This window comes from Xenopus laevis, chromosome 8L, assembly GCF_017654675.1.
Source record: "Xenopus laevis strain J_2021 chromosome 8L, Xenopus_laevis_v10.1, whole genome shotgun sequence".
Classification (NCBI taxonomy): Eukaryota; Metazoa; Chordata; class Amphibia; order Anura; family Pipidae; genus Xenopus; species Xenopus laevis.
Window position 1 is genome coordinate 88592951 of NC_054385.1, and position 25002 is coordinate 88617952.

Genomic DNA, 25002 nt, shown 5'->3' on the forward strand with positions numbered 1-25002 from the left:
TCATGGGGAAAAAACATTTTTTTCAAAATGAATCAGTTAATAGTGCTGCTCCAGCAGAATTCTGCACTGAAATCCATTTCTCAAAAGAGCAAACAGATTTTTTTATATTCAAATTTGAAATCTGACATGGGGCTAGACATATTGTCAATTTCCCAGCTGCCCCCAGTCATGTGACTTGTGCTCTGATAAACTTCAATCACTCTTTACTGCTGTACTGCAAGTTGGAGTGATATCACCCCCTCCCTTTTCCCCCCAGCAGCCAAACAAAAGAACAATGGGAAGGTAACCAGATAGCAGCTCCCTAACACAAGATAACAGCTGCCTGGTAGATCTAAGAACAACACTCAATAGTAAAAACCCATGTCCCACTGAGATACATTCAGTTACATTGAGAAGGAAAAACAGCAGCCTGCCAGAAAGCATTTCTCTCCTAAAGTGCTGGCACAAGTCACATGACCAGGGGCAGCTGGGAAATTGACAAAATGTCTAGCCCCATGTCAGATTTCAAAATTGAATATAAAAAAATCTGTTTGCTCTTTTGAGAAATGGATTTCAGTGCAGAATTCTGCTGGAGCAGCACTATTAACTGATTCATTTTGAAAGAAATTTTTTTTCCCATGACAGTATCCCTTTAACACTTCACTGTTTTTATTGGATATCAAGCCCTTAAACTGCAACCCTGAAGTACAAGGATTGTATGTTTGGGGCATTTTCCAGGAAGAACAAGTCGATTACAAAGCCTGAGGGCATTTAAAATAGTTTTATCCATCTCTGGCCCAGACTGGCAATCTGTGGATCTGAGGGGCTGTTGTGGGAGCTGTTTGGTCCTCTGTACCTTTTTTTCCCAACATTCATTTCTGGTTTTTCTTGTTCCACCACAATTTTGCTTGGAAGAATTTTAGTAAACTTTTGTTTCCTCATTTTCAAATTTGTGGATCCCATAGAGTTCAATGATATGGTGTTTCCTTGGCATATTGGCGTTCCTGCTGAAAAACGCAAATACTGTTGTTAGATGCGGATTTTGGCTTGCAATCGCTCCATGGGAACTGCTATAGCGCATATTTCATTATTTTTAGTAGGGTTTCATTTTGTGCGTATTTACGCTCAAACATGCAGTTTTAAAAACACCCTGTGTGACCTCGCTGTTAGGGCTATGAAAAATCATCTTAAGATATGGCATAATGATACATTCCAGTTAGTTATTAACAGGAATAAGTTACTGTGCCTACAGAAAACATACTCGCCATTAACTGCCCTTTGCAAACAGGCTCCCCTGCCTCCCTCTAGCCCCCAGTTTATGGCCTGCCGAGCCTATGGGGTAATGGGGAGTCAGCTATTTGTAAGTAAAGTGACACATTCCTTTCAAAACTTATGTCATTATCTCTTTAAAATATGCAATTTCGGGGAAAAATGCTAAAAATTGAAATTAAATAGGATCATAATAAAGCCTTTGAAAATCTTGTGACTTGAAGTGCTGATTGATTTTTTTTTTTTTTTTTTTGGAAAGAAATTGGACACAGACATGTGAGCAGGAGGAGGAACAACAACTGCCTTATTAGTTTAGAGAAATGGCTTTTACTGCTACATGTTCTGGTGTGCCAGTTTCTTCTGGCTGCAGTTCAGTGTTAATGTTCTGATGTTCTGAATGATTTCTGTACCAGTGTGTACTGGAGGGACACATCAGTGACAATATATGTTGCTGACCACGCTCCAGGGATCATTTTCAGGGGGGCACAAAATACACTGGATAATGGGAAAGAACTATGTGTGTTATGCAACTAATGTAATTTTGTGTTCAACTGTTACTTGAACACAAAACTGGATATTTATACTTGGCTTTCTCTTAAGATATGTTGCTTTGAAACGATCTGTCTTGGGGAAGCATGCAGTTTTCAAAATGCATCAATTACTATTGCTCCTGAAGCATAATCCTGTGCTGTAATCTGTACAGCAAATCATTTAAAATAAAAATAAATAACTAAAAAAAAACAACATGCCAATTTAACACACAGAATGGAAGAACGTTTTTCACAAGGCACCTTCTGTTTTGGGTACTGCTTGGCATGTTGTATAAGCTGTTGAGTAAAGATGGGATAAAGAAGCCAAGTAATAAGCAGCGCCTTCAGGACTAGGGTTGCCACCCTGCTGGTATTTTACTAGCAAGGCAAGGTGTTAAAATTGTACTTGCAGTTTAATTTGTATCCCCGTTTTGTTCCAGCTTAAGTTTGGTGGAATCTTGCGTCATTTTGTTGTGACCATTCCATTACACAACCGACCAGACCCCTAAATCCACCAGCCTAACCTGCCTGAAAAATGTATATGTTAAAGGAGAACTAAAGCCTAACTAAAGAAGTAGCTAGAAATGTTGTTTATTATATTTTGGGCTTCTGTACCAGCCCAAGGCAACCACAGTCCTTTAGCAGTAAAGATCTATGTCTTCAAATATGCCCCAGTAGCTCCCCATCTTCTTCTCTGCTGATTCACTGCACATGCTCTGTGCTGCTGTCACTTACTGAGCTTAGGAACCCACTCACAATATACAGTACACATAGAATAGAAATGTCACAATTTAAGGCTGATTAGTAATTAATACAGATAATTACTACATGGCAGCACAGAAACCAGTAAAACTAGCATCAGAATTTAATAATCCTGTATCATCAGTTTATATTACAGACAAACCTCATTTTCTGATGGATAATTTGCAACAACCCCTAAGCTTAGCTTCTCAACAGCTGCTCAGAGCCCACTGAGCATGTGAGTGTCACAGACACTTTCCAAGATGGTGACCCCCTGTGACAAGTTTGAAGTCCTGGATCATTGCTGCTATTGAGATGCTGAAACTTTAGCCTGGTGCAATGAGTTCCGTATATTAAATATGGAATTTTCATTTTTAGAGTTTAGTTGTCCTTTAAATTTGGCAAACTTTCTAATAGGCTTGATGACTGCTTACAGCAGCTTTATGCTCGGGGCAATGTCTAACAACTGACTAACATATTAGGGTCGTTTTGAACGCTTCTCTCTGCCTGTTGAATATTGAGGTATAGAGAATCAGATGTGCTGAAATAAGCGGCTTCCATTTAAAAGTACAATTACTACCTGTATGCAGCTACACAGAGCCAAGTGGAGCAAAGATCTGCCTGAAAAACCTATTGATTCTTTTCCTGTGATTATCTGGAGAAAACTAGATACTTTCACCTTTGTGCCACACTTTAGTAACTTGATTTCATTCTCTGTGATGGGTCACATTATTATGGTTGATGTTTGTCCTGAGAATAGTGCAGACGTCGAAACGTCTTGTGACATTACCCTTCACTATCTTTGGGGATTTTTAGTGTCCTTTTAAATATCAATAGAAGTAGCAGTACTGACTATTAGTATTACCTTTTAATGCTAAAGATATTACTTCTTTTTCCTCCCTCCCTCCTTTCCTTGTGGGTTGATTTCCATAGCAATGCCCACGTGCTGTTAGAGTGACCTTGGCAGTGTATTCAGCACACTAGCTTAAGCTGCAATAATTGAAATGCAAAGTAATTTTATTTTACGCTTGTTTGTTTAAAGTTCATTTCTCGAATAGAGTAAAATCTGCTTTTTATTATGTACTGCCATTGTTAATGCATATTTTTTAAAGGAGAACTAAAGCTTAACTAAAGAAGTCGCTAGAAATGTTGTACATTATGTTTTGTGCTTCTGTTCCAGCCCAAGGCAACCACAGCCCTTTAGCAGTAAAGATCTGTGTCTCCAAAGATGCCCCAGTAGCTCCCCATCTTCTTTTCTGCTGATTCACTGCACATGCTCTGTGCTGCTGTCACTTACTGAGATTAGGGACCCACTCACAATATACAGTACACATAGAATAGAAATGTTAAAATATAAGACTGATTAGTCATTAATACAGATAATTACTATATGGCAGCACAGAAACCAGTGCAACTAGCATCAGAATTTAATAATCAGCCCTCTAGCATCAGCTTATATTACAGACAAACCTCATTTTCCGCTTGATAATTTGTGACAACCCCTTAGAAATACGTTTAGCATATAGAATATAAATTTTTAGGGTTCAGTTCTCCTTTAAACTCTGCATGGCAGGAGAAAATGCAAAGCATATATTGGTCTATGATAAAGTTTCATCCTTCGTTCCTCCAGTTTTCTGTGGCTGTAACATAGATAAAAATTGTATGGATGGGTTTCATAAATGGATAACCGCAGAAAAGAATGACTTGAGGTCACGGATATCTGGATGACGTGTCTTACAGCATATCTGCTCTCATGAGCGGTTCTCGCCTGAACGTGGCATACTTTACTAGTGCAGTTGTTTAGGTGCAGGCTGGTGTCTGTAGGCAATAATGTGTATATAAATGATATCCTAGGAATTGGCCCGTACTTTTTTTTTTTTTTTAAATGTAAGATTTTCATTTACTCTTATTTTTTTATGACGTCTTCAGTGTTGAATTTAAACTATTTTGTTATTAAACCAGTTTTCTGATTAACTTGTGGTGCTGATTCTGGCAAACAACTTTTTAAAGGAGAAGGAAAGTCTCTAAACAACATTCCCTAAAAATCTCAGCCTTAATATAGTCTCTAACATATTCCCCCAGCTCAATGTCCTGTTGCTTAGTTTGCCTTTGTAATGGCAAAGTCAGGCCCTGCTATTAAGTACCTTTCAATACAGAGCTGCTTCCTTTCTCCTCCAACAGAGATTTCCCCGGGGCAAACACATGCGCACCTCACTGCTGAGCTGCTGCTGCCGTTCTTCATTAGCATATTCAGCCTGTACGTGCTGAAAGTCTTGCCCTCGTTAGCCCCGCCCACTTAATCCCATTGTCCAATCGGAACTCTCCTCTATTTTTTTCAAGACAGTTCTGCACAGCCCCTCTCCCTAAAGCTGCAGTTTACAGTGTAAGAGCAACGGCCGGAAGTGATGTCAGCAGCTTGAAAATGGCAACTGCAATCTATTTAAGAGAGGGCTCACTTTCAAGACAGGAAGCTGGATAAATAATGCTCATCCAGAAGAGCTGCTATGGCGGTTTAGGAGGCATGAGTATGGTAATTATATTAAAGGGATTTTCATTTAAATCCTTTCCTTCTCCTTTAAACTGTCAGTTTTACTCTGGGTACCCATTGTATTCCTAAATTGACCAGGTCCATCTTACTTGTGACTTTCACTGCAAAGGGGACCTTTTAGGTCTGGGCAGCAACACAAGCATGAAAAAGTTCCAGGAGGTGCCAAATATGGGCTGTGATTGGCCATTCACTAGTACCTATGTGAACTGGCAGCCTACAGGAGGTTCTGTTTGGCAGTACACCTGTTTTTTGCTACCAAAACTTGCCTCCATGCCAGGAATTCAAAAATAAGCTCCTGCTTTGAGGCCACTGGGAGCAACATCCGTGGGTTGGTGAGCACCGTTTGGAACCACTGTTTTAGATAAACTGGATTACACTAAGTAATTGTTTCATCTCTTGGTGGCGTTGGTCCTGTAAGGGGTTCTGATGTCCGTGTTTAATTTTCTCTTTCTTCTCTTCCCAACAGGCAGCTGATCTAAGCAAGCCTATAGACAAGAGAATATACAAAGGGACACAGCCAACGTGTCATGACTTCAATCACCTCACCGCTACAGCTGACAGCGTTTCTCTTCTTGTGGGGTTCTCTGCTGGCCAGGTCCAACTTATAGACCCAATTAAAAAGGAAACAAGCAAATTATTTAATGAAGAGGTGGGTTTAAAGTCTGCATTTATATTGGGAGGTTTGGACTTAACTCTGAAATTCCAATGTTGAATGTAGTAATGGTTTGGCTTTGTACCTCAAAACTTAAATAATGGAAGGCAAGTAAAACTTTTTGGTATACCCTAAGGGGTAAATTCACTAAGCGCCGAACGCTAGCGTTGGGCATTTTCATTACTTCGCAAATTCACTAACGAACGCTGGCGTAGATTCGCTAGTGTTACTTCGCACCCTTACGCCTGGCGAATTTTCGCTACGGACGTAACTACGCAAATTCACTAACTTGCACAGTGTACTGAACGCTACCTTTTACGCTAGACTTCCTTTGCCACCTCAGACCAGGCGAAGCGCAATAGAGTAGATAGGGATTGCTTAAAAAAAGTCAAAATTTTTTCTAAGTCCCAAAAAACGCTGGCGTGTTTTCTACATTATGGGTGATAGGCTGAAAAAGATCGAAAATTTTTTTGGGGCTCCCCTCCTTCCCCCCTACATTTCCTGACTCATGGCAACTTACCTATACAGTGGGCACATGTGTAGGGCAAAATAAAAATTTTATTTGATGTTTTGAAGGTTTTCTAGGCATTTGTAGTGCAGATACGTATTCCTCCATTGAAATTTGAATTTGGCGCCGTATGCAAATGAACCATCGCTAGCGAAACTTCGCTTTGTTGGGGAATCAACGCTAGCGCAACTTCGCAACCTTACGCTACCACTGTGCGCAACTTCGGATTTTAGTGAATTTGCGGAGCGCTGGCGAAACTACGCCTGGCGAAGTGCGGCAAAGCGCGGCGAAGTTGCACCTGGCGCAACTACGAATCTTAGTGAATTTGCCTCTTAGTGTTTGCAATAGGTCTGTCTGACTGATATCTGGCTTTGAAAATCCTGTTCACGTTGGAGCATGAATGCAACAGGTCTATAGACTCCAATCTATGATCCTATTGTTGGCTGGGATCTGCACATTCTATGACCTCACCAATTGAGTGGATATCACTGTATATGGTCTGCTTAATCATCCAACCTAAAACTGGAATCCTCCTGCAGCTATGAAGGGGATGTCTGTAATAACAACTCGCTGACTATACACAAAGATCTGACAAAGTAGTGGGACAAATGGGAATTTGCCAGCTGACCCAATCTGGATAAACCCTAATAAGATATCCGTCAGGCTTTAGTTTTGAGTCCAAACAGAAATTGCCAACAATACCTAGTGCATATTATGTTTGAGAAAAAAAAAAAAGTATTTTTTGTCTTGCCTGCAATGCATCTTTGTTTGCGTGCTAGCATGATTAACTTGCCAGTATTAAACTGCAAATATGTAATGACTAACCCACAGAATTCTGCTGTAAGCTGCTTCTATTTATTATCTGACACAGTTTAGCAATTACATTTTTTTCTTCTGCTCATTCTTCACATTTTGTCTCTCTGTGTACATTTTTATGAGTCATTTTAGTCTCTGTGAAGCAACCTTTTAATATGCACATGTATACAGCTTATAAACAGGAATGGTAGTTTTTATAACAATTGGTTTGATATGCGCTTCCGTTTATAGAATAAAGTACACCAACTTTTGTGTCCCCCAAATGTCTCAAAAGTTCCCTGTATTCTACAGGAATCCGGAGCCAAAAGATTTGTCCCGATATTGCGTTCACAACTGGCGATCGCTTCTTGTCTTTAAAATAAAAGACAAAACGCAACAATGTGAAATATCGTAAGAGCCGGTATCAGGGCCCTGCTTAGTTAGTACTCACAGGATTTCCCAGACACGGCTACAGATAGAAACCTATCCGCAGTGTAGCAAGGCTCAACCCGTCCCTCCAAGCGGTGTTGCTGCTCTCTTCACAATATGTTGCGCTCAATATCTTTGCGATCTCGCTCCTGGACGCACTAGTTGCCTCGTGTCCCACAGTCTCGGCGTCCTCTCATCCACTTCCTAGTTCAACCAGGGTCAGATCCTCACGGGATAAGTTAGCGGATAAGAGATGCCTTGTACTGGGGAATTGTACAAGCAACAAGAGGGAAACTCAAATATTTGAATGCCTTTTATTCATAAACATAGTAGTTACTTACACTTCAAAATGCTCTGCCTAACGCGTTTCGTGAATCAATCACTTCCTCAGAGGCCTCTGAGGAAGTGATTGATTTTGGCTCCGGATTCCTGTAGAATACAGGGAACTTTTGAGACATTTGGGGGACACAAAAGTTGTTGTACTTTATTCTATAAACGGAAGCGCATATCAAACCAATTGTTTTAACCTTTTAGGGACGGAATCCCTTTGTACTTTGCGCATCCAGTGTTTTATTTTATTTTTGCGCAAGATCTATACTACTGTATATCTAATGGTAGTTTTTATGTCTGAAACATTTTTAAAGGAGAAGGAAAGTAAATTTTCCACTTGGGTGTGCCAGATGTTAGGCACCCCCATGCAGCGTCAGACTGAGGGGCTCACCGGGGCTGCTGCCTCTGGAGCCCACCACCACCCTCTGGGCCCCCTACCCCAGACGCAAAGTGGCCTTTGACCCCCCTCTCTGAGCTGCAATCCTCCCTCCAACCCTGCCCTCAAGTAATTTTATTTATTGTAACACACTCCAATATTGAGGAAAATGGCCCAGGTGCAGCCAAAAGAAATGAATATCCGCATGCAAAATTGGAGCACTCCCTGGACTTATGAGTGAAAAAAAACTAAAAAAAAAGTGTGTGTGTGTTTACATTTTGTTTAGATTTTAGTTTAGTTCTTTAGGGAAGAAACTGCAATTATAGAAACAAAGTAAAGCAATAGGTTATGACAATGGTGTTTTATTACCGTTCTTATAACTCTTGCAGTTTATTCATATAAGGTCTTTTAAGGTAAATCCACACTGGGCATTTTGGGGAGATTTGGTCGCCTGTCGACTAATTGCCTCATTTTTGCGGCGACCAATCTCCCCAAAAGCCTTCCCTGACTCTGCGCCAGCTTAAAATGAAAAAATGCCGGCGCTAATCACACGTGGCTGTTCTTTTCCGAAGTTGCCTCACGAGGAAACTTCGGGCGGCTTCGGAAAATGAATTGCCGCGTGTGATTAGCGCCTGCATTTTTTCATTTTAGCCGGCGCAGAGTGAGGGAAGGCGTTCAGGGAGATTAGTCGCCGCAAAAAACGCAGCGATTAGTCGCCGGGCGACCAATATCTCCCCAAAATGCCCAGTGTAGCCTAAACCATAAACTATATTGAATATATTGCCCTTTAAATGAAAACCTACTTTTTAATATTGAAATGTTTTGTTGCTCGGTGCATGGGAGACAACGCTTGGAAAAAGCCCCCATTCATTCCTAGATGAAATCTTCATTTATGTAGGTAATTCTTATAGGAATGAATGGGGGCTTTTCCAAGTGCTTTGTAGTCTGGCTGCTGGGCAACAGAACTTTAGGATGACCATGAAATACCCATAGTGGTATAATTTGTGGAGGCAATGTACAGCTCTCTGGTTCCCCCTTACAGTTGCCTAAGGAATCTGTCAGTCTTGCATCTTCTCGCTCGCAGAGTGTTGTCATGCTCTGAAAGTCTGGGAACTGGTCATGGAGCCATTACCAAGGCAGCTGTTTCAGGGCAAACAGAGACTGTATTGCATTCAGAGACACGTCCCAAACATTTTTCTGAATTGGACAAATTTATCTATTGAAATTATTTTTTACAATTTGAAACATGAAATTGATATGTGTCATTTGTTCTAGCTTATATTATCTGAACTTTTCTTAAAAAATAATTTTGCATCTTTTATTTTGTCTTTTTATAGAGACTAATAGACAAGTCCAGAGTAACCTCTGTAAAATGGGTTCCAGGCTCGGAAAGCCTCTTCCTAGTAGCTCATTCCAGTGGAAATATGTATTTGTATAATGTGGAGCATACATGTGGGACCACCACTCCACATTACCAGTTACTCAAACAAGGTGAAAGTTTTGCAGTCCACACATGCAAGAGCAAGTCCACGCGAAACCCTCTACTGAAATGGACTGTTGGCGAGGGTGCCCTAAATGAATTTGCTTTTTCCCCAGACGGGAAATTCTTAGCCTCTGTGAGCCAAGATGGCTTTCTTCGTGTATTTAACTTTGACTCGGTAGAGTTGCATGGTACGATGAAAAGCTACTTTGGCGGACTGCTGTGTGTGTGTTGGAGTCCCGATGGCAAGTACATTGTAACAGGTGGAGAGGATGACTTGGTAACCGTTTGGTCATTTGTGGACTGTCGAGTTATAGCCAGAGGTCAGGGACACAAATCATGGGTCAGCGTTGTTGCATTTGACCCGAATACCACTAGTGTAGAAGAGACAGACCCAATGGAGTTTAGTGGGAGTGATGAAGATTTTCAGGAACTGATAAATTTTGGTAGAGATCGAGCAAACAGTACCCAGTCGAGATTATCAAAAAGGAACTCTACAGACAGTCGCCCTGTTAGTGTAACCTATCGATTTGGCTCAGTAGGCCAAGATACCCAGCTGTGTTTATGGGACCTTACAGAAGACATCCTTTTTCCTCATCAGCCACTTTCAAGGACAAGAACACACACAAATGTGATGAATGCCACAAGTCCACCTGCAGGAAGTGCTGGAGCAAACCCAGGAAGCAATGGCAACACTATCACAAGCCCAAGCAACTCCATTCCTCCCCCTCTTCCTAGGTCCAACAGCCTTCCTCACTCTGCAGTGTCTAATACTGGCAGCAAAAGCAGTGTGGATAGTGCCATAGCATCTGGCGTCAGCAAGTTTGCGACTCTGTCCCTCCATGACCGCAAGGAAAGACATGACAAAGACCACAAGAGAAACCACAGTATGGGACATATATCTAGCAAGAGCAGTGATAAACTCAATCTAGTTACTAAAAACAAAACGGACCCGGCTAAAACTTTGGGGACCCCTCTTTGCCCCAGGATGGAAGATGTTCCTTTGTTAGAGCCTCTTATCTGTAAAAAGATAGCACATGAAAGACTAACTGTGCTCATTTTTCTTGAAGACTGTATAGTCACTGCTTGTCAGGAAGGATTTATTTGCACATGGGCAAGGCCTGGTAAAGTGGTAAGTTTTAATCCTTAACACTGCATCAAGATTTAGAACCTGAGTAGCTAATTATTCTGGGAAACTGACTTTTTATTTCCATTCAATGTAGAAATACTTGTTTTTTTTTCCCTTTTGAGACAGATTTTGGTTACTGCATGTCATACTGTTTTGAATCATTTGAAATTTTGCCACAGTTATACCGTACTTGGGGGGGAGGGAAAAAAAATAAGTACATTTAATTACAAAGAGTATTGTGCCAACCAAAGAGAAAATTCATTTACCAGAAGCACTGTACACTGTAAAAATATTCAAATATGCGCTTTCCCACTAAAAAGGAAGAAAAAAAAAAAAAACAAACGTGCAGGTAAATTTGGTGTCGGCTGACTGAATTGTAATGTCAGAATTAGCAAAGAGGTGGGCTGAGCATGGAATGGGTTGTGGCCCCTTTCACGTACATGAAAATGAAAGCACTTGTTAATGTATTTGTATCCTTATTGAATCATTCTAGAGAAGGTCTAAACATGGACATAAATTTATTCTATTAAGCTACTAAGATCTGTATTTCTGTAAATAAAAAGGCTACCTTGATTTCTTTAGTATTCTCCATGTGTAACTCTTTCTTACAATACCTACAACCAATCCTTTGCTTTTATACCGTTTTCAAGCTTCACATACTTGGCCTGCTTTCTCTTAGTCTATTGACTTTCGACGGTGGGTCTGTGCAGTTCGTGTAATGTCATTCTGATCTCGTTTTAAATTAACATGAATTAGTATTGCTCAAAAAAAAAAAAAAATATGGTTCTTCATGTACAACGACAAACTTCCACAAAGCCTTATCAATACCATTTGTTTGTAGTATAGCCTGTAGTTGTGTCAATTATGTTTGGTTGTGCTGTTCGGTTAGATGTTCTCAATGCTGCTCATTGTCCCAGGCCTTTTTTTTTTTTTTTAAATAAAATCTTTTATCTTCAAAAAAACAAAAACCCTACTAGTGACCGTCAACATATCAAGGGTCAGGGCAACTAATCTCCCTGAACTGCCTTCCCGCTGCCTGGATGTAAATCGCCAGCAGAATGGCACTCTGAGTGGTTCGTTTTCCGAAGTTGCCTGACGAGGAAACTTCAGAAAACAATTGCTCAGAGTGCCATCCCGCTGGCGATTTACACTTTAGCCGGCAGGAAGGCAGTTCGGGGAGATTAGTTGCCCCGAAGAAGAGGAGATTTGTCACTGGGCGACTAATCTCCCCGAATCTGCCTGTGTGCCCTGACCCTAAGGCTCATTTGCCAGCTTGGAAACATTTCTTTACAAATTCATAGGCTGTTTTCTTAAGAAGGTATATTGCTTAGTAGCAGAAATGACACTTTCTACATTCTACACTACTTTATATAAATAATAGAGCTTTTTTATGAGGACAAGCCTATAGTTAGACCTTGATTTGGAAACATAAATACATAAATAGTAACATTATTTACAGAATATATTACTTTGCTTCAAAACCCTGTTTTTCTTTATATACCCTCCCTCTTTAATTTCCCAAATTCACCCTTGTATAGGGAAAATTAATATACAGAGGTTAAGAGGGTACTGACCAACTATTGTACAGTTTGACACCACCTGGTGTCCAATTCAGTTGTGGTTTATGTTTATTAGTTACGTTGCTTGTTTTGCAGCGGCACACACTGCTACTCACAAATCTGTTGCAAATTGACAGCATTTGTATGTTCAGGTATGTGGCTAGTGTTCTAGCTCAATATGCAGGTAGAATTGTTGTAAGGGAGAAATATCATCTGTCCTACATGGATTCTGTACAGATTAACCTATTTTTTTCATCTGCACTGTTCAACGCTACACTGTAGAGTTTTTAAATGAATATACACAAACGGAACACAGCTGCACTACTAGCTGTATTTTCTATGAATAAGGTTACCCTCATTCCTTTATCATTGTGGCCCTATAGTAAGCTGCCAAACTGGCTGATGTCAGGCTGTGTATGTCTACCCATGGCTCGGATTCCTTTATAACTTTCCTTGGTGTGACACTTGAGCTAAAACAATCCTTATTCTTCATAGTAGATTGAACTGTTCCAAGTCTGTCCCTACACAGGTTTATTTCACATTTTCAAGAGGGCCTACAATCTTATGATATGTAAGACGGGTGAGCATATACCATGAGCAGCTTGCATTCGGCTTAAACCATCATTCTTATTGCCTGTTTGTCCTGACATGGTCTAAACACCCCTTTCTCAGTGTCAAGAAATTGTACAATAAGTGAGCCTCATTGAGTTCAGTGTAAATAAAGTCAGATTGGGCTGCTTTGTAGGAAATTATAAAGGTGTATTTACTATTCGAATTTTTTGGATTTTTTTTTTTTATTCTGTTGGCAAATTGGTCCTAATTTCTACATAAGAATATAATTCTAGAAAGAACATAAAATTTCAAATGTTTCTGAGAGATGAGTATGCAGTACCAAAAATGGTGCCCATGTAGTTTTCTCCGTTTATAATCATTTGCAGGTAAGTGTGTTTTTTTCCATTAGCTTTCTTCTCATTTGCACTTTCTTGTGGACAAACCCCCCCCCCCACCACCACATTTTAACATATATTTAACTTCTGTTTTTAGCAGAATATATGCTCACGTCTTGGAGAGCAGTGCACGTGTGTGTGTTAGTGTGTGTGCGTTAGAGCGTGTGTGTGTTAAGCTGGCCATAGACGCAAAGATCTGATCGTACGAATCTTAGATTCGTACGATTTTCGGACCGTGTGTGAAGAGTCCCGACATTTTTCGTCCGGTGGAGATCAGTCGATTGGACAGGTTAGAAAATTTCTGTCGGCTGCCGATAATATCTCTGCGTGTATTGCCGATCGTACGATTTTCACTGGGAGACGGTCACTAGCTTTGGTCAGACATAACTTTCGTACGATTGCTGTCAGGAGAAGAACATCAGCTGATCTGTTCTTTTGTACTTTATTTGATCAGAATGGTTAGTGGCAGGTCGGGAGACGGAGAAGTCCGATCGTACGTTGATTCGTACAATCGGATCTTTGCGTCTGTGGCCAGCTTAAGTGTGTGTTAGTGTAGGTGTGTTAGTGCATGTGTGGGTTAGTATCCACAGCATGCATCTGTGGACAAGTTCAGTCATTCTAGAATATGATTCATGTAACCTCGGTCACCAATGTTTTTATAATGTATTTTAATGTTGCCTTTTTAAAGAGAGAGGGTTTCCTTTATAGCGATTTTATTCTGCGGAGGTAACAGTAGTACAAATTGCAGCAACTGCTTTATAACATAATTTATAAAAAAAAAAAAAAAACTCAACCCGGTTGCGTATGTCATATTAAAGGGGAACTACAGCGTACTGAAATGATCAAGTTTATCTTCACTATCCCTCTCTCTGCATCAGTTTTTCTTCATTCAGGAGTTGGGTGCAAGTTTCATTGACAGATCCAATATATTTTTCAGGGGGGCTCCCTTTCCTAGCAGGTGTATTAGAGCTCACTCAAATAACTGATTCCAGTAAAAAACAAAATAACTTTTGTAAAAATCCTGCATGTAGAGGAGACAGGATTTCTGCTGATTTTAATAGTGAGCTCTAATACGTCATCTAGGCAAAAGGAGCCCCCTATAAGATATCAGATCTAACTCTCGATTAATTTCTAACCCCCAACTCCTGCATGAAAAGAGAATGAAGAGAAACAGATGCTGAGAGGAATAGTGAAGATGAGCTTTATTATTTCAGAAACAGTACAGAATTTTTACTATTTTTCGCAATAGTTCCCCATTAATATTGTAAATCTTTTTCTTCCTCTATACATGCTAATGGTACAATTCTTGTATTGCAATAGCTGCTGACGTTTAAACTTGCCAGTAGAACAGTTACCAGTGAGCTGTATGTGTCTGTCTATCTTCCATTTGACTAGAAAAAGATAAATTTAAAGGAGAGACAAAACTCATCAAATTAATGTAGTCTTCTGTTGCAGCCTGAGACTGTTATGGCCCTTTAGCAAGATTCACCCAGTAGCTCCTCATCCTTTTTTTTTTTTTTTTTTTTTTTTTTTTTTTTTTTTTGAGTCACAGATCAACATAAAATTCAAAATACTAGACCATTTAGTAGTTCAGATTCATATTACATGGCAGTGGAAAGATGCTAATGTCAATTAAAGTTGTTCATACACAGGCTGGCCAGACTGGCCCAGAATATACCCGTGTGTGTGGACCAGAAACCGGCAACCTGATGCTGCCAATTTATAAATCTGCTTTTCTTATGGACTTTGCTTGGTGACCTTTCTATAATCTCTAGGTGCCATTCACCAGTGATATGGAAGCAACAGAAACTATGCCAGACTCCCCTAGCTTTTAAGAAGGAACAATTTGCAGCTGATCTTTTATATATAATTTGTTTTAACCCTATGACTTTATTCTGCAGTTCTCTACTTTGGGATTTCAGTGACTGCTAGTGACAGGCAGCAGTTAGGAGGTCAGAATGACAGATGAGCAGAGGGCCAATACAGAAGTATGAATGAAATGTGTCCATAACAATGAAGATGTAGCCTCACATAGCATCTGATTTTATTTTTCATTTTAGGGGGTCTGTGAACCCAACAAGTTTTATTCTTGAAAGATTCTGAGGAAATAATCACAACATAGAAAATTAAGATAAATTGAAAAGTTATGAAGGCCAGTCTATTAAAAAGGGAATTTAATCGTTTAAATAGAACCCTCATTTTGAGTTTCCTGCACACAATTGTTGCCTCAGGATGAAGTGGCTTCAACACATGACTTACATAAAGAAATGGAGAACCGGTAAAAACATTGTGATTTTCATCTTCTCCAACCCCAAAACAGGCTTTGGGTCTAAATCCTTTACATGCTGCAGTCATAACTGCCCACCCTTTATTTAATAAAGCCTTTAAATTGTGTACAGACTCAAATAATGGTATTAACCCAAACCTCCACTTATTTGTCTACTTAAACATTAAGTTAAGACAAAATGCAGTACAGGTATGGGACCTGTTATCTAGAATGCTCAGGACCCAGGTTTTCTGGATAAGTATTCTTTCTGTAATTTGGAACTCCATACCAATAAGTCTGCTAAAAATCACTTGAACATTGAACACAATTGGATTCATTTGACTGAAATAAGGATTAATTATATTTTAGTTAGGATCAAGTACAAGGTCCTATTTTATTATTACAGAGAGAAAGGAAATTAATTTTAATTTAAATGATTTAATTAAAAAGGAGTCTATGGGAGACGGCCTTCCTGTAATACAGAGCTTTCTCTATAACTGGATAGTGGCTTCCATACTTGTAAGTCCATAACACATACCAAAGCAGAAAATCACCAAGAGGTAAAGGTGCAGTAGCCCCGAATCTCAGCCAGGGCAGCATAAGTCTATATAGATACAAAAATGTCATAGCCACTCCAAAAGAAACCCATGAAGGGCATAAAAATGTAGTTTAAAAAAAAGGAAAATCCATGTTTTTTTGCTCCAAAGGCACTTTATAATAGGCTTGACCATTAAGCCCATGTTTGTCCATTTTTTCTCTTCCTTTAAAGGAGAAGGAAAGGTTAAAACTAAGTAAGCCTTAAAAGAAAGGTCTATATAAATATACCAGTAAACCCCCAAAGTAATTCTGCTCTGAGTCCCCTGTCAAAAGAAACATAGCATTTCTTTCCTTCTATTGTGTACTCATGGGCTTCTGTATCAGACTTCCTGCCTTCAGCTTAAACCTCATTGCCCTGGGCAAGAGCATGCTCAGTTTGCTCCTCTCCCCCCACCCCTCCCTTCTCTACTGTAATCTGAGCCCAGAGCAGGGAGAGACTCGAGCAGGAAGTGATGTCACACCATGTTAATACTGCAGCTCCTATCCTAAGCAAACAGAGTTTCTAGAGCTTTTTACTCAGGTATGGTAAAACATTCTACAGAATAAATGTAACATTTTAGCTTGCACTATTGCAGCTAATCTATTGGCAATAAAATGCCTCTGTAGCTTTCCTTCTCCTTTAAGGGCAATGGTGCATAGGAAAATGTCACCTGTGGTTAAATCTGTGCTACTACATGTGACAAATTTCACAAATGCTTTCCCACTGGCAATAATGTAAATCACCTGTGGAAATCCATTCAAGTCATTTTTGCTTTCCCACAGCCTGTCCAACCAATCTTTGGTGAGGCATCATCCTGATATCTACCAGCAGGTGAATGTGGTACTCCCCAACAGTCTTCCATAGGACCCTATAAACTCTTGGTTCAACCCAGCACTGCCCATAGATCTGCTTGTTTGGGGGACCTCAGTAAATAAGCAGATCTGTTGGGCTGGATACAGCCTGTGGGCAGTTTGCACATAAATAAGTACAATACAGTAGATACAAGAAGCATTATGTTGTTGTTAGTGTTGGAAAATAACATCTACATTTTGGTTCTGGCCCACCCACTTCAAAGCTGCAAACCGGAGTACACTGGCAGCACACAACCTAGTGAGAAGCAATAAATACGGAGTAATGAGAAAGTAAAGGGGAGAAGTGTGAAGTATATCTCTTTAAGATGAGTTCTCTTGGCACTAGAAATTGAAATAAATACACTTGAGAAGTAGAAATGACTGCTATAGAATATTCTGAACAATGGGAGCTGTTTAGCCACCTGCATATAGGGCATGTAGTTAGTTATTGCCAAAGATTGATGTTTTTATATCATGTACATCATCTACACCTGTATTGTTCAACCTGACATGAAATATGAGTGAAGCACAGTAAATGGGCAGTTATACTGAATGCATGACTAATGATTGAAATCTTAAAGGAGAAGGAAAGCTAGCAAAGCAGTTTATGTCCAATAGATTAGCCACAATAGTGCAAGCTATAACACTATTTATTTGGTGGAATGCTTTACCATACCGGAGTAAACGGCTCTAGAAGCTCTCTCGGTTTGTTTAGGATAGCAGCTGCCATATTTTCTTGGTGTGACATCACTTCCTGCCTGAGTTTCCCTGCTCACTCATAGCTCTGGGCTCAGATTACAGCAGGGAGGGTGAGAGGAGCAAACTGGGCATGCTCAAGGCCGCGCCCTGGAGGTTTAAGATGAAAACAGGAAGTATGATACAGAAGACCATGTGTACACTAAAGAAGGAAAGAAATGTGGGGTTTCTTTTGACAGAGGACTCAGATCAGCATTATTTTGAGGGTTTACTGGTGTAATTATATAGACCTTTCTGATACAACTTACTTAATTTTAGCCTTTCCTTCTCCTTTAATACAGGTATGGGACCTGTTATCCAGAATGCTTGAGACCTGTGGTTTTCCAAATAACGGATTTTTCTGTAATTTGGATCTTCATACCTTAAAGCTCCCCATAGACGCGACGATTCTTCTTGCCGAACGACTGATTTTAGGGAAGTCCGACCAATCCTTCCAAATGATCATGCGGTTAGTGGGATTCGAACGATCGTACATCTTACGATTTTTCGGCCGACATCTGTCAGGAAATTGATCGGCCAGGTCAAAAAATCTTTGTCGGCCCCAGTGCAATCTCTCTATGTTTGCAGGGCCAAGCAGGCAGCTCCCCTTTGTTTTCCTGGCAAATTGGTCTTTTTAGTTGATGGACAATTTGTACGATCGTACGATTGTTCCGAGAAAATCGTGGTCTCACAATGACGATCGGATCTTTTAAAAATCTCAACATCTACGGCCAGCTTTAAGTCTATTACAAAATCACATAAACATTAAATAAACCCAATAAGTATTAATTGTATCTTAGTTTGGATTAAGCACAAGCTACTGTTTTTTACTATTAAAGAGAAAAAGAAATCATTTAAAAAATTTGGATAAAAATGAGTTTATGGAAGACGGCCTTTCCGTAATTCTGAGCTTTCTGGATAATGGATCCTATACCTGAACTTGTATGTAGGAGACTGGTAGTCATATTCTTGTTTCTTACTGATGCAAAATGCACTCGATCAATGTCTACCCACCTCAGGATTTTTATTGGTGGCGGCTTAAACCACTGTACTGTATAGATGATTAGAGTGTGTTGACCTAAAATATCCCTATAAAGGCAAATCCTCTCCCGTGAAATGTAGGGCAGCAGCCTGATACTGAGCTTTTGCCTTGTTCTTAAAATGAGTTACAAATCCCGTATGATTGGATGTCTTTTCCAAAGAACCCTTTTATACAATATTGATGGTGCTCGGGAAGAACAGCAGTATTTAACCTCATCACCACGCACTGAGATTATATCGATTTTATAATCACGTCCAGAGTAGAAAACGGGCTATATGATGGCAATAGCATAAATTGTACCCTTATTTGCCCAGGTTTGTGTGCCCACTCCAAATGATTTCTGCTTGAGGCTCAGTCAGATAGTGATTGGGTTGGCTGGAAAATTTGTTTTGGGCAAGGACCACTTAATGCTGTGGATATGGTCCTCATCCAAGAGGTCTACATAGGCTTCACATGTGTTCAGACAGATTTGACTCGCTAAACCTCATCTCAGCCTCTCTTTTGCTCAGTGTAATAACATTTCCACTTTGACTCAACTGAATATGCTCGGTTATAGTAAGGCGCAAGGGTAAAAGCAGGTAAGATCACAACTGCACTTAGTGCTATGGCATTACATGGTGTTTTCTCCAGATAAAAGCCAGATCCTGTTCTCATCCTTCCTGTGTGCATAGTGAGTGTGATCCTCTTATTATTGCACAGCCTGGGGGGATTTTGGCCACAAAATGCAAATACAAGCTTTTTCTGGCTAAAACTCTCCCCGTGTGCACATTGACAGGAGGCTCACATTCATTTCTCTCACTATATATATATATATATATAGACAGACACGCACACACGCGATTAGACTTTTAGGCCAGGCCAGCATTTTCCGAGGCAGAGAACTGATGCAGGGAAAAAGGTAAGCAATTTAATTCACGTAATTGCTATTGTTTTTTTTTTTTTTTTTTTTTAAAATACCTGAGGTGCCAAACATGTTTTGAACAAAGCAAATGTCTTTCCTGGGTGGTTTATATTGATTTTACAGCAGTGATGTGATTAGAATGGAAGGGTTTCCCACACTGTGTAACAACAGTGTAACCACAGCTATAATAGAAGGCTTTCAGTTTGATCTATGGGAACTACTTGCATAAAAATACTATAAAGACACTTATTTCTTACAAGGAACTTTGCTTCACTGTGTAGATGTATTTATAGCAGTGGAGTGGCCATTTGGTTTGTTTAAGGTGAGGCTTTCCCTATAATAATCAGGCACACATAAGCCCATAGGCTCACTGCAACCAAACAGATGTTTCCTTTCCATTGTAAGGGGCAGTAGTAAATGAAAACCTGGCTCATGAACAATACCAGCATATGGCTATACAGCTGTTGCTCAACTACAGCTGTATCATCGGGATTGTGGGTATTGTAATTAAGAATTAGTGGGGGGGGGGGTTCCCTGAATAGATGCTGAACAGTATGCAGTGATGGTTGCAGTCTGTTCCTTGCTGTGCTGATAGGAGAACTCAGCTACAGTGCAGCACAATAGGTTGGCGCTCTATAAATACATAGTAATAAAAAAATTCTAACTAAAGAAGTAGGGCAGAAATGTTGTACATTATGTTTTGGGCTTCTGTCCCAGCCAGAGGCAACCACAACCCTTTAGCAGTAAAGATCTGTGTCTCCAAAGATGCCCCAGTAGCTCCCCATCTTCTTTTCAGCTGATTCACTGCACATGCTCTGTGCTGCTGTCACTTACTGATCTTAGGGATCGACGCACAATATACAGTACACATAGAATAGAAATGTCACAATATAAAGCTGATTAGTAATTAATACAGATAATTACCACAAGGCAGCATAGAAACCAGTACAATTAGCATCAGAATGTAATAATCAGCCCAGTAGCATCAGCTTATATTACAGACAAACCTCATTTTCTGCTTGATAATTCACAACAACCCCTAAGCTTAGCTTCTCCAAGCCCACTGAGCATGTGAGTGTCACAGACACTTTCCAAGATGGTGACCCCCTGTGACAAGTTTGAAGTCCTGGATCATTGCTGCTATTGACAAGCTGAAACTTTAGGCTGGTGCAATAAGTTCAGTGTGTCAAATATGGCATTTCTAACCTAATTAATTCAGGTTTAATTTTTAGGGTTTAGTATGCCTTTACTATCTGTACCCTTTGAACAGGGCGTGGGTTTGTTGTATGTTGCAGAATGCTTATATATATTTACCTGTTCATCAAATGATTTCTTCTTCAGCATAGGATTTCCTATCTGTGATGTTATACACTGTTTTCTTAGGATCGCCGTTGTGAGGTTTATTGTCCTGGATTAATAAAAGCTGCTTTATTCACAGGGTTTATTACCATCCCAAAACCAAGCCAATTCTCCAAGTGGAACTGTAGTATAGCCAACCCACTACTGCTTGCAAAACATACACAGGACCAGAAGTAATGGCAGAGGAGCCAGCAGCTGTTCTTCAGCAACAGAAACCTCCATTTAGAACATGGCAGAGTTTAAATGTGGGACACCAAAAACACTAAGGTCACGGAAAAAAAAAAAAAAAAGAGTTGCTCTAATTGGTTGTTACTTAGTAATAATAACGGGTGCACACACAGGAGATACTTATTCAGAACCCCTCCTCCCTGGATGAACAACACAACCCCCTTCATTAGGAGGCACAGTGGAATTAATAACTTTCATTCCTAATGCTTTCTACCTTCATGTCATTTAATCTTTCTAAATATGTAGTGTAAATGAACCAGTATGTTGTTGGAGATCTCCCGTCATACTAGGTGGCTTTTAAGAAATGAATTCACCATTGTGTGTATTGCACTGATTTTCTTTTGACCTTCAATGGTTGCGATGGGAATACGCCTGGGACTGCGCTGACCTGAGAGCAAGTCATTCTCTACGTGACTTGAAACGAAGGAAGCCGCAAATTTTTTTTTTTTTTTCTAAATACAAATGTTTGCACTTAAATGGCGAAATTTCAAGAAATTACTATTAAATGGTGTACAAAAACCATTGTGGAGAGAAATCGACTTTGTATCTATTAAACATTTATTTTAGTATTGTGGTTTCTAATGACTGTATTATATGTATAAATACTGTAATTCAGTGCTGGGAGATGGGGATTTGGATCATTACACTAGTCATTTTCATTATATGAAAATAGTGCTTTCTAATTAAAATACCTATTAATATTAAGTCTTGCATATGCAGTCTTTGTTTTCCCACAATTAGATCAGTGTATGGGTACCTAATATGACCGGTTATCCTCTGGACCTGGGGTTTTCCAGATCTTCGTACCCTAAGTCTATTATAAAATAATTTAAACATGAAATAAACCCAAAAAGCTTCCAATAAGGATTACTTATATCTTAGTGGATAAGTGTCGCACTTATATGAACATATATATTCTATTTCTCCCGTTACACAAGGTAAGTAACCAAGCCAGAATGAAAGAAGATGCAGCCGGCCCGCAAGACTACAGCCAAGGACAATTTCCACCATAAGACAATACAGCAGTTTGATAATGTTCCAGGCGCTGATGTTTCCATGCATTCCTATAGTGAATATTCCTTTTATACAGAGCTGTGGACTCCTAATAACTTTCAATACAAGCACTGAAAATAATCAAATCAGATTTAAAAGCTTCTATGAAGGAGGATATGGCAGAAGCAAATCTGTTTCTAAGAAAAATACTTCAGTTAATTTTGGATTGTATTTAACAGCTATTCTACAGCTATATGCCAGGTTCAGTTAACCCTTTAAGTGCCAGCATAATTTGCCATTTTGGTTACGCGAAATGCCAGCCATTTTTTAAACATTTTGTGCTCTCTCACTTTAGGGGCCTTTTCTGAGGGGAAACCTATAGTTTACCTAGGAAAACTATACATTGTTTTTTTCGGGAAAACAAGCTTTCTAAATCTGCCAGAGTTTTCATGTATTTCCGCCTATGCAAAAGCGCTAAATACATAAAAAAGATTACTATTTTTCATTGTATATGAATTTATACCAGAAAAATATGTCATTTTGTTCATGAAAATCCAACTGATTTGAAAAGCCTCATAGCTCTCAAATGTTGAAAACATGAAGGCAGAAAATGGCATACTTTAGATTCCAAGGCCAAAAAATCCTGCAACAGTAGGTTTACCCCAGAAAACTATATATTTTTGAAAAGTACACATTCTGCTGATTTCAAAATGGGTAACTATGTCTCTTTACTCCTAACTACCAAACATCAAAGCTTGTCTGAATGTAGCGTTTTTTTAAAAAAAAAAAGTAACAAAATTCGGAAAATCACTTCAAAGGTTTTATTTTGCTGCTCCGCATATCCCACACTGTATTAGGTACCAAGAAAAAGCACCCTGAATATGATTGCCAGGGGTCCACTGAATAGTTTGGTGCCCATTGTGCATAGGTTTACCAAAGTATCTGGCATTTAGAGACCCCAATATGGATATATAGCAGACAAAATTTCCATGGGCAAAATGAAGTAAAGAACAGGATGAAATTGTATAAAATCACTAAAATCCAACAAAACCATAAAAAAACAATGCTTTTTTTTCACCTAGTGTAATCAACAGTCGTAATCAAAGTTTGAATATTTTAGCACGGCCAAATAGGTTTTACAGACCGAAATATGCGAACAACACCTACACAAAGCTGAAAATGCAATAAAATTGCTAAAAATGCACCAAAATCACAGAAAATGCAAAATAATCACCGAAATAACGTACAAAAGGTATTGCAGAATGCGATTAGCGAATACGCTATTCACAATGGCAATAAAAAAAAAGTGTATGTAAGTGTGTGTAAGTGTAAATCTAAGTGTGTGATAGTGTAAAATGTGTGTTTTTGTGTTACACTAACCTGTGTGATGCCTGGTTGAAGACGGTTCCAGAAGAGGCAGGAGGGTCCACGATGATCCAGGAGTCCATTGCTGCGCAGATACGGTAAGTTGGGGCGGTGGGTCCTGGAAGTCAAAGCAGCAGCAGCATGCACGTGCTCCTGCTGATACCTATGGGGCCCCTGGGCGATTCTACGTTCTGTGGCATTTAAAAGGTTAATATATAAGTTGTTTTAGGTTTTCCAGTTTTTGTTTTATGTAATTTAATTTATTTTGGTTTAGAATTACCAGGTGTCGTTTATATCTCTGGGCTTTGGCAATGATAAAATCCCTTGTATGTTGTGTACTTAACTTCTTTCAAACAACATGAAAAATATGAGTATATTAAAGAATTAGTAACACCAAAAAAAAAAAATGAAAGCATTCTAAAGTAAATAACATATACTGTCCGTATGCACTGGTAAAAACTGTGTGTTTGCTTCAGAAACATAAATATAGTTTATATAAATTAGCTGCTGTGTAGCTATGGGGCAGTTTTACCAGGGCACAGCAACAGTACATTTTATTTTAATTACTTTGATACACTTTGTTTTTGGTGTTACTGTTCCTTTAAAACCGTCTGAGTAGGAGGATTTACGTACCGACTCTACAGCCCTGCTTTTATATTTATACGTTTTGTCAGAAATAGCTCATACGCCAGACTAAAAATACAAGAGAAGCAGGTGCTGTGTTGCCATAGATAATTGTGGCTTAATTAGATTTGCAGGTACAGTATATTATTTTGTATGTTGGTGCAAACATTCTTTTTTTTTTTGTAGTTCGTTAACTTTAGTTCTTTTTAGTGATGGTCAATCTGAGCCATTTCCCTTAGCCAAAAATTCATGAAGCGCGAAAATTTGTTGAAATGCATTGAAGGCTATGGACAAATGTTTTTTTTTTGACGCGTGACAATTTTTTTCACCCATTAGAGTCTATGGGCGTCATTTTCGCAGTGAAACTTGGCAAAAAATGTTGCTCATCACTACTCCTTATTTATTAAAAAAAAACAAAAAAAACCATAATTTAAGGGGGAAGTCTTTGTTTGAAAGGAGAAGGAAACCCTGTAGACAAAAACCCTGTACCTCCAACCCCACGTAGACCCCCCTCCACCCAGGCTAACTGCCCCCATGGGGAAATGCCCCATACTTTATACTTACCCCTCGTTGCAGATTCTGGCAGCGGACTTTACGGCATCCATGTTCCGGGTCCTCGGTAAGCTGACTGGGAGATCGGCAATCACCGTCTATTTCGGCACATGCGCAGTTGTCAAAAACTGGCAAATTGCTCCAACTGCACATGCGCCGACACACCGATCTCCCAGTCAGCTTACCGAGGACCCGGATAATGGATGGCGTGAAGTCTTCTGCCAGAATCTGCGAATA

General features: G+C 39.5%; 1 protein-coding gene across 2 annotated transcripts in view; it reads left to right on the forward strand.

Annotated features, from left to right (window-relative positions):
* Positions 1–21936, forward strand: part of wdr20.L (WD repeat domain 20 L homeolog) — a 33773-nt gene extending 11837 nt beyond the window's left edge. Inside the window, exons 1-4 of one of the 2 annotated variants that reach the window (XM_018230568.2) lie at positions 4899–5049; positions 5534–5716; positions 9495–10769; positions 21083–21936. In XM_018230568.2, the coding sequence (XP_018086057.1) occupies positions 5002–5049; positions 5534–5716; positions 9495–10769; positions 21083–21136 (1560 nt within the window). In that variant the 5' untranslated portion in view covers positions 4899–5001 and the 3' untranslated portion in view covers positions 21137–21936. Of the gene's footprint in view, positions 1–4898; positions 5050–5533; positions 5717–9494; positions 10770–21082 lie in introns of those variants that run through there. The other variant, XM_018230565.2, reaches the window with a different exon arrangement.
* Positions 21937–25002: the final 3066 nt, after the last annotated feature.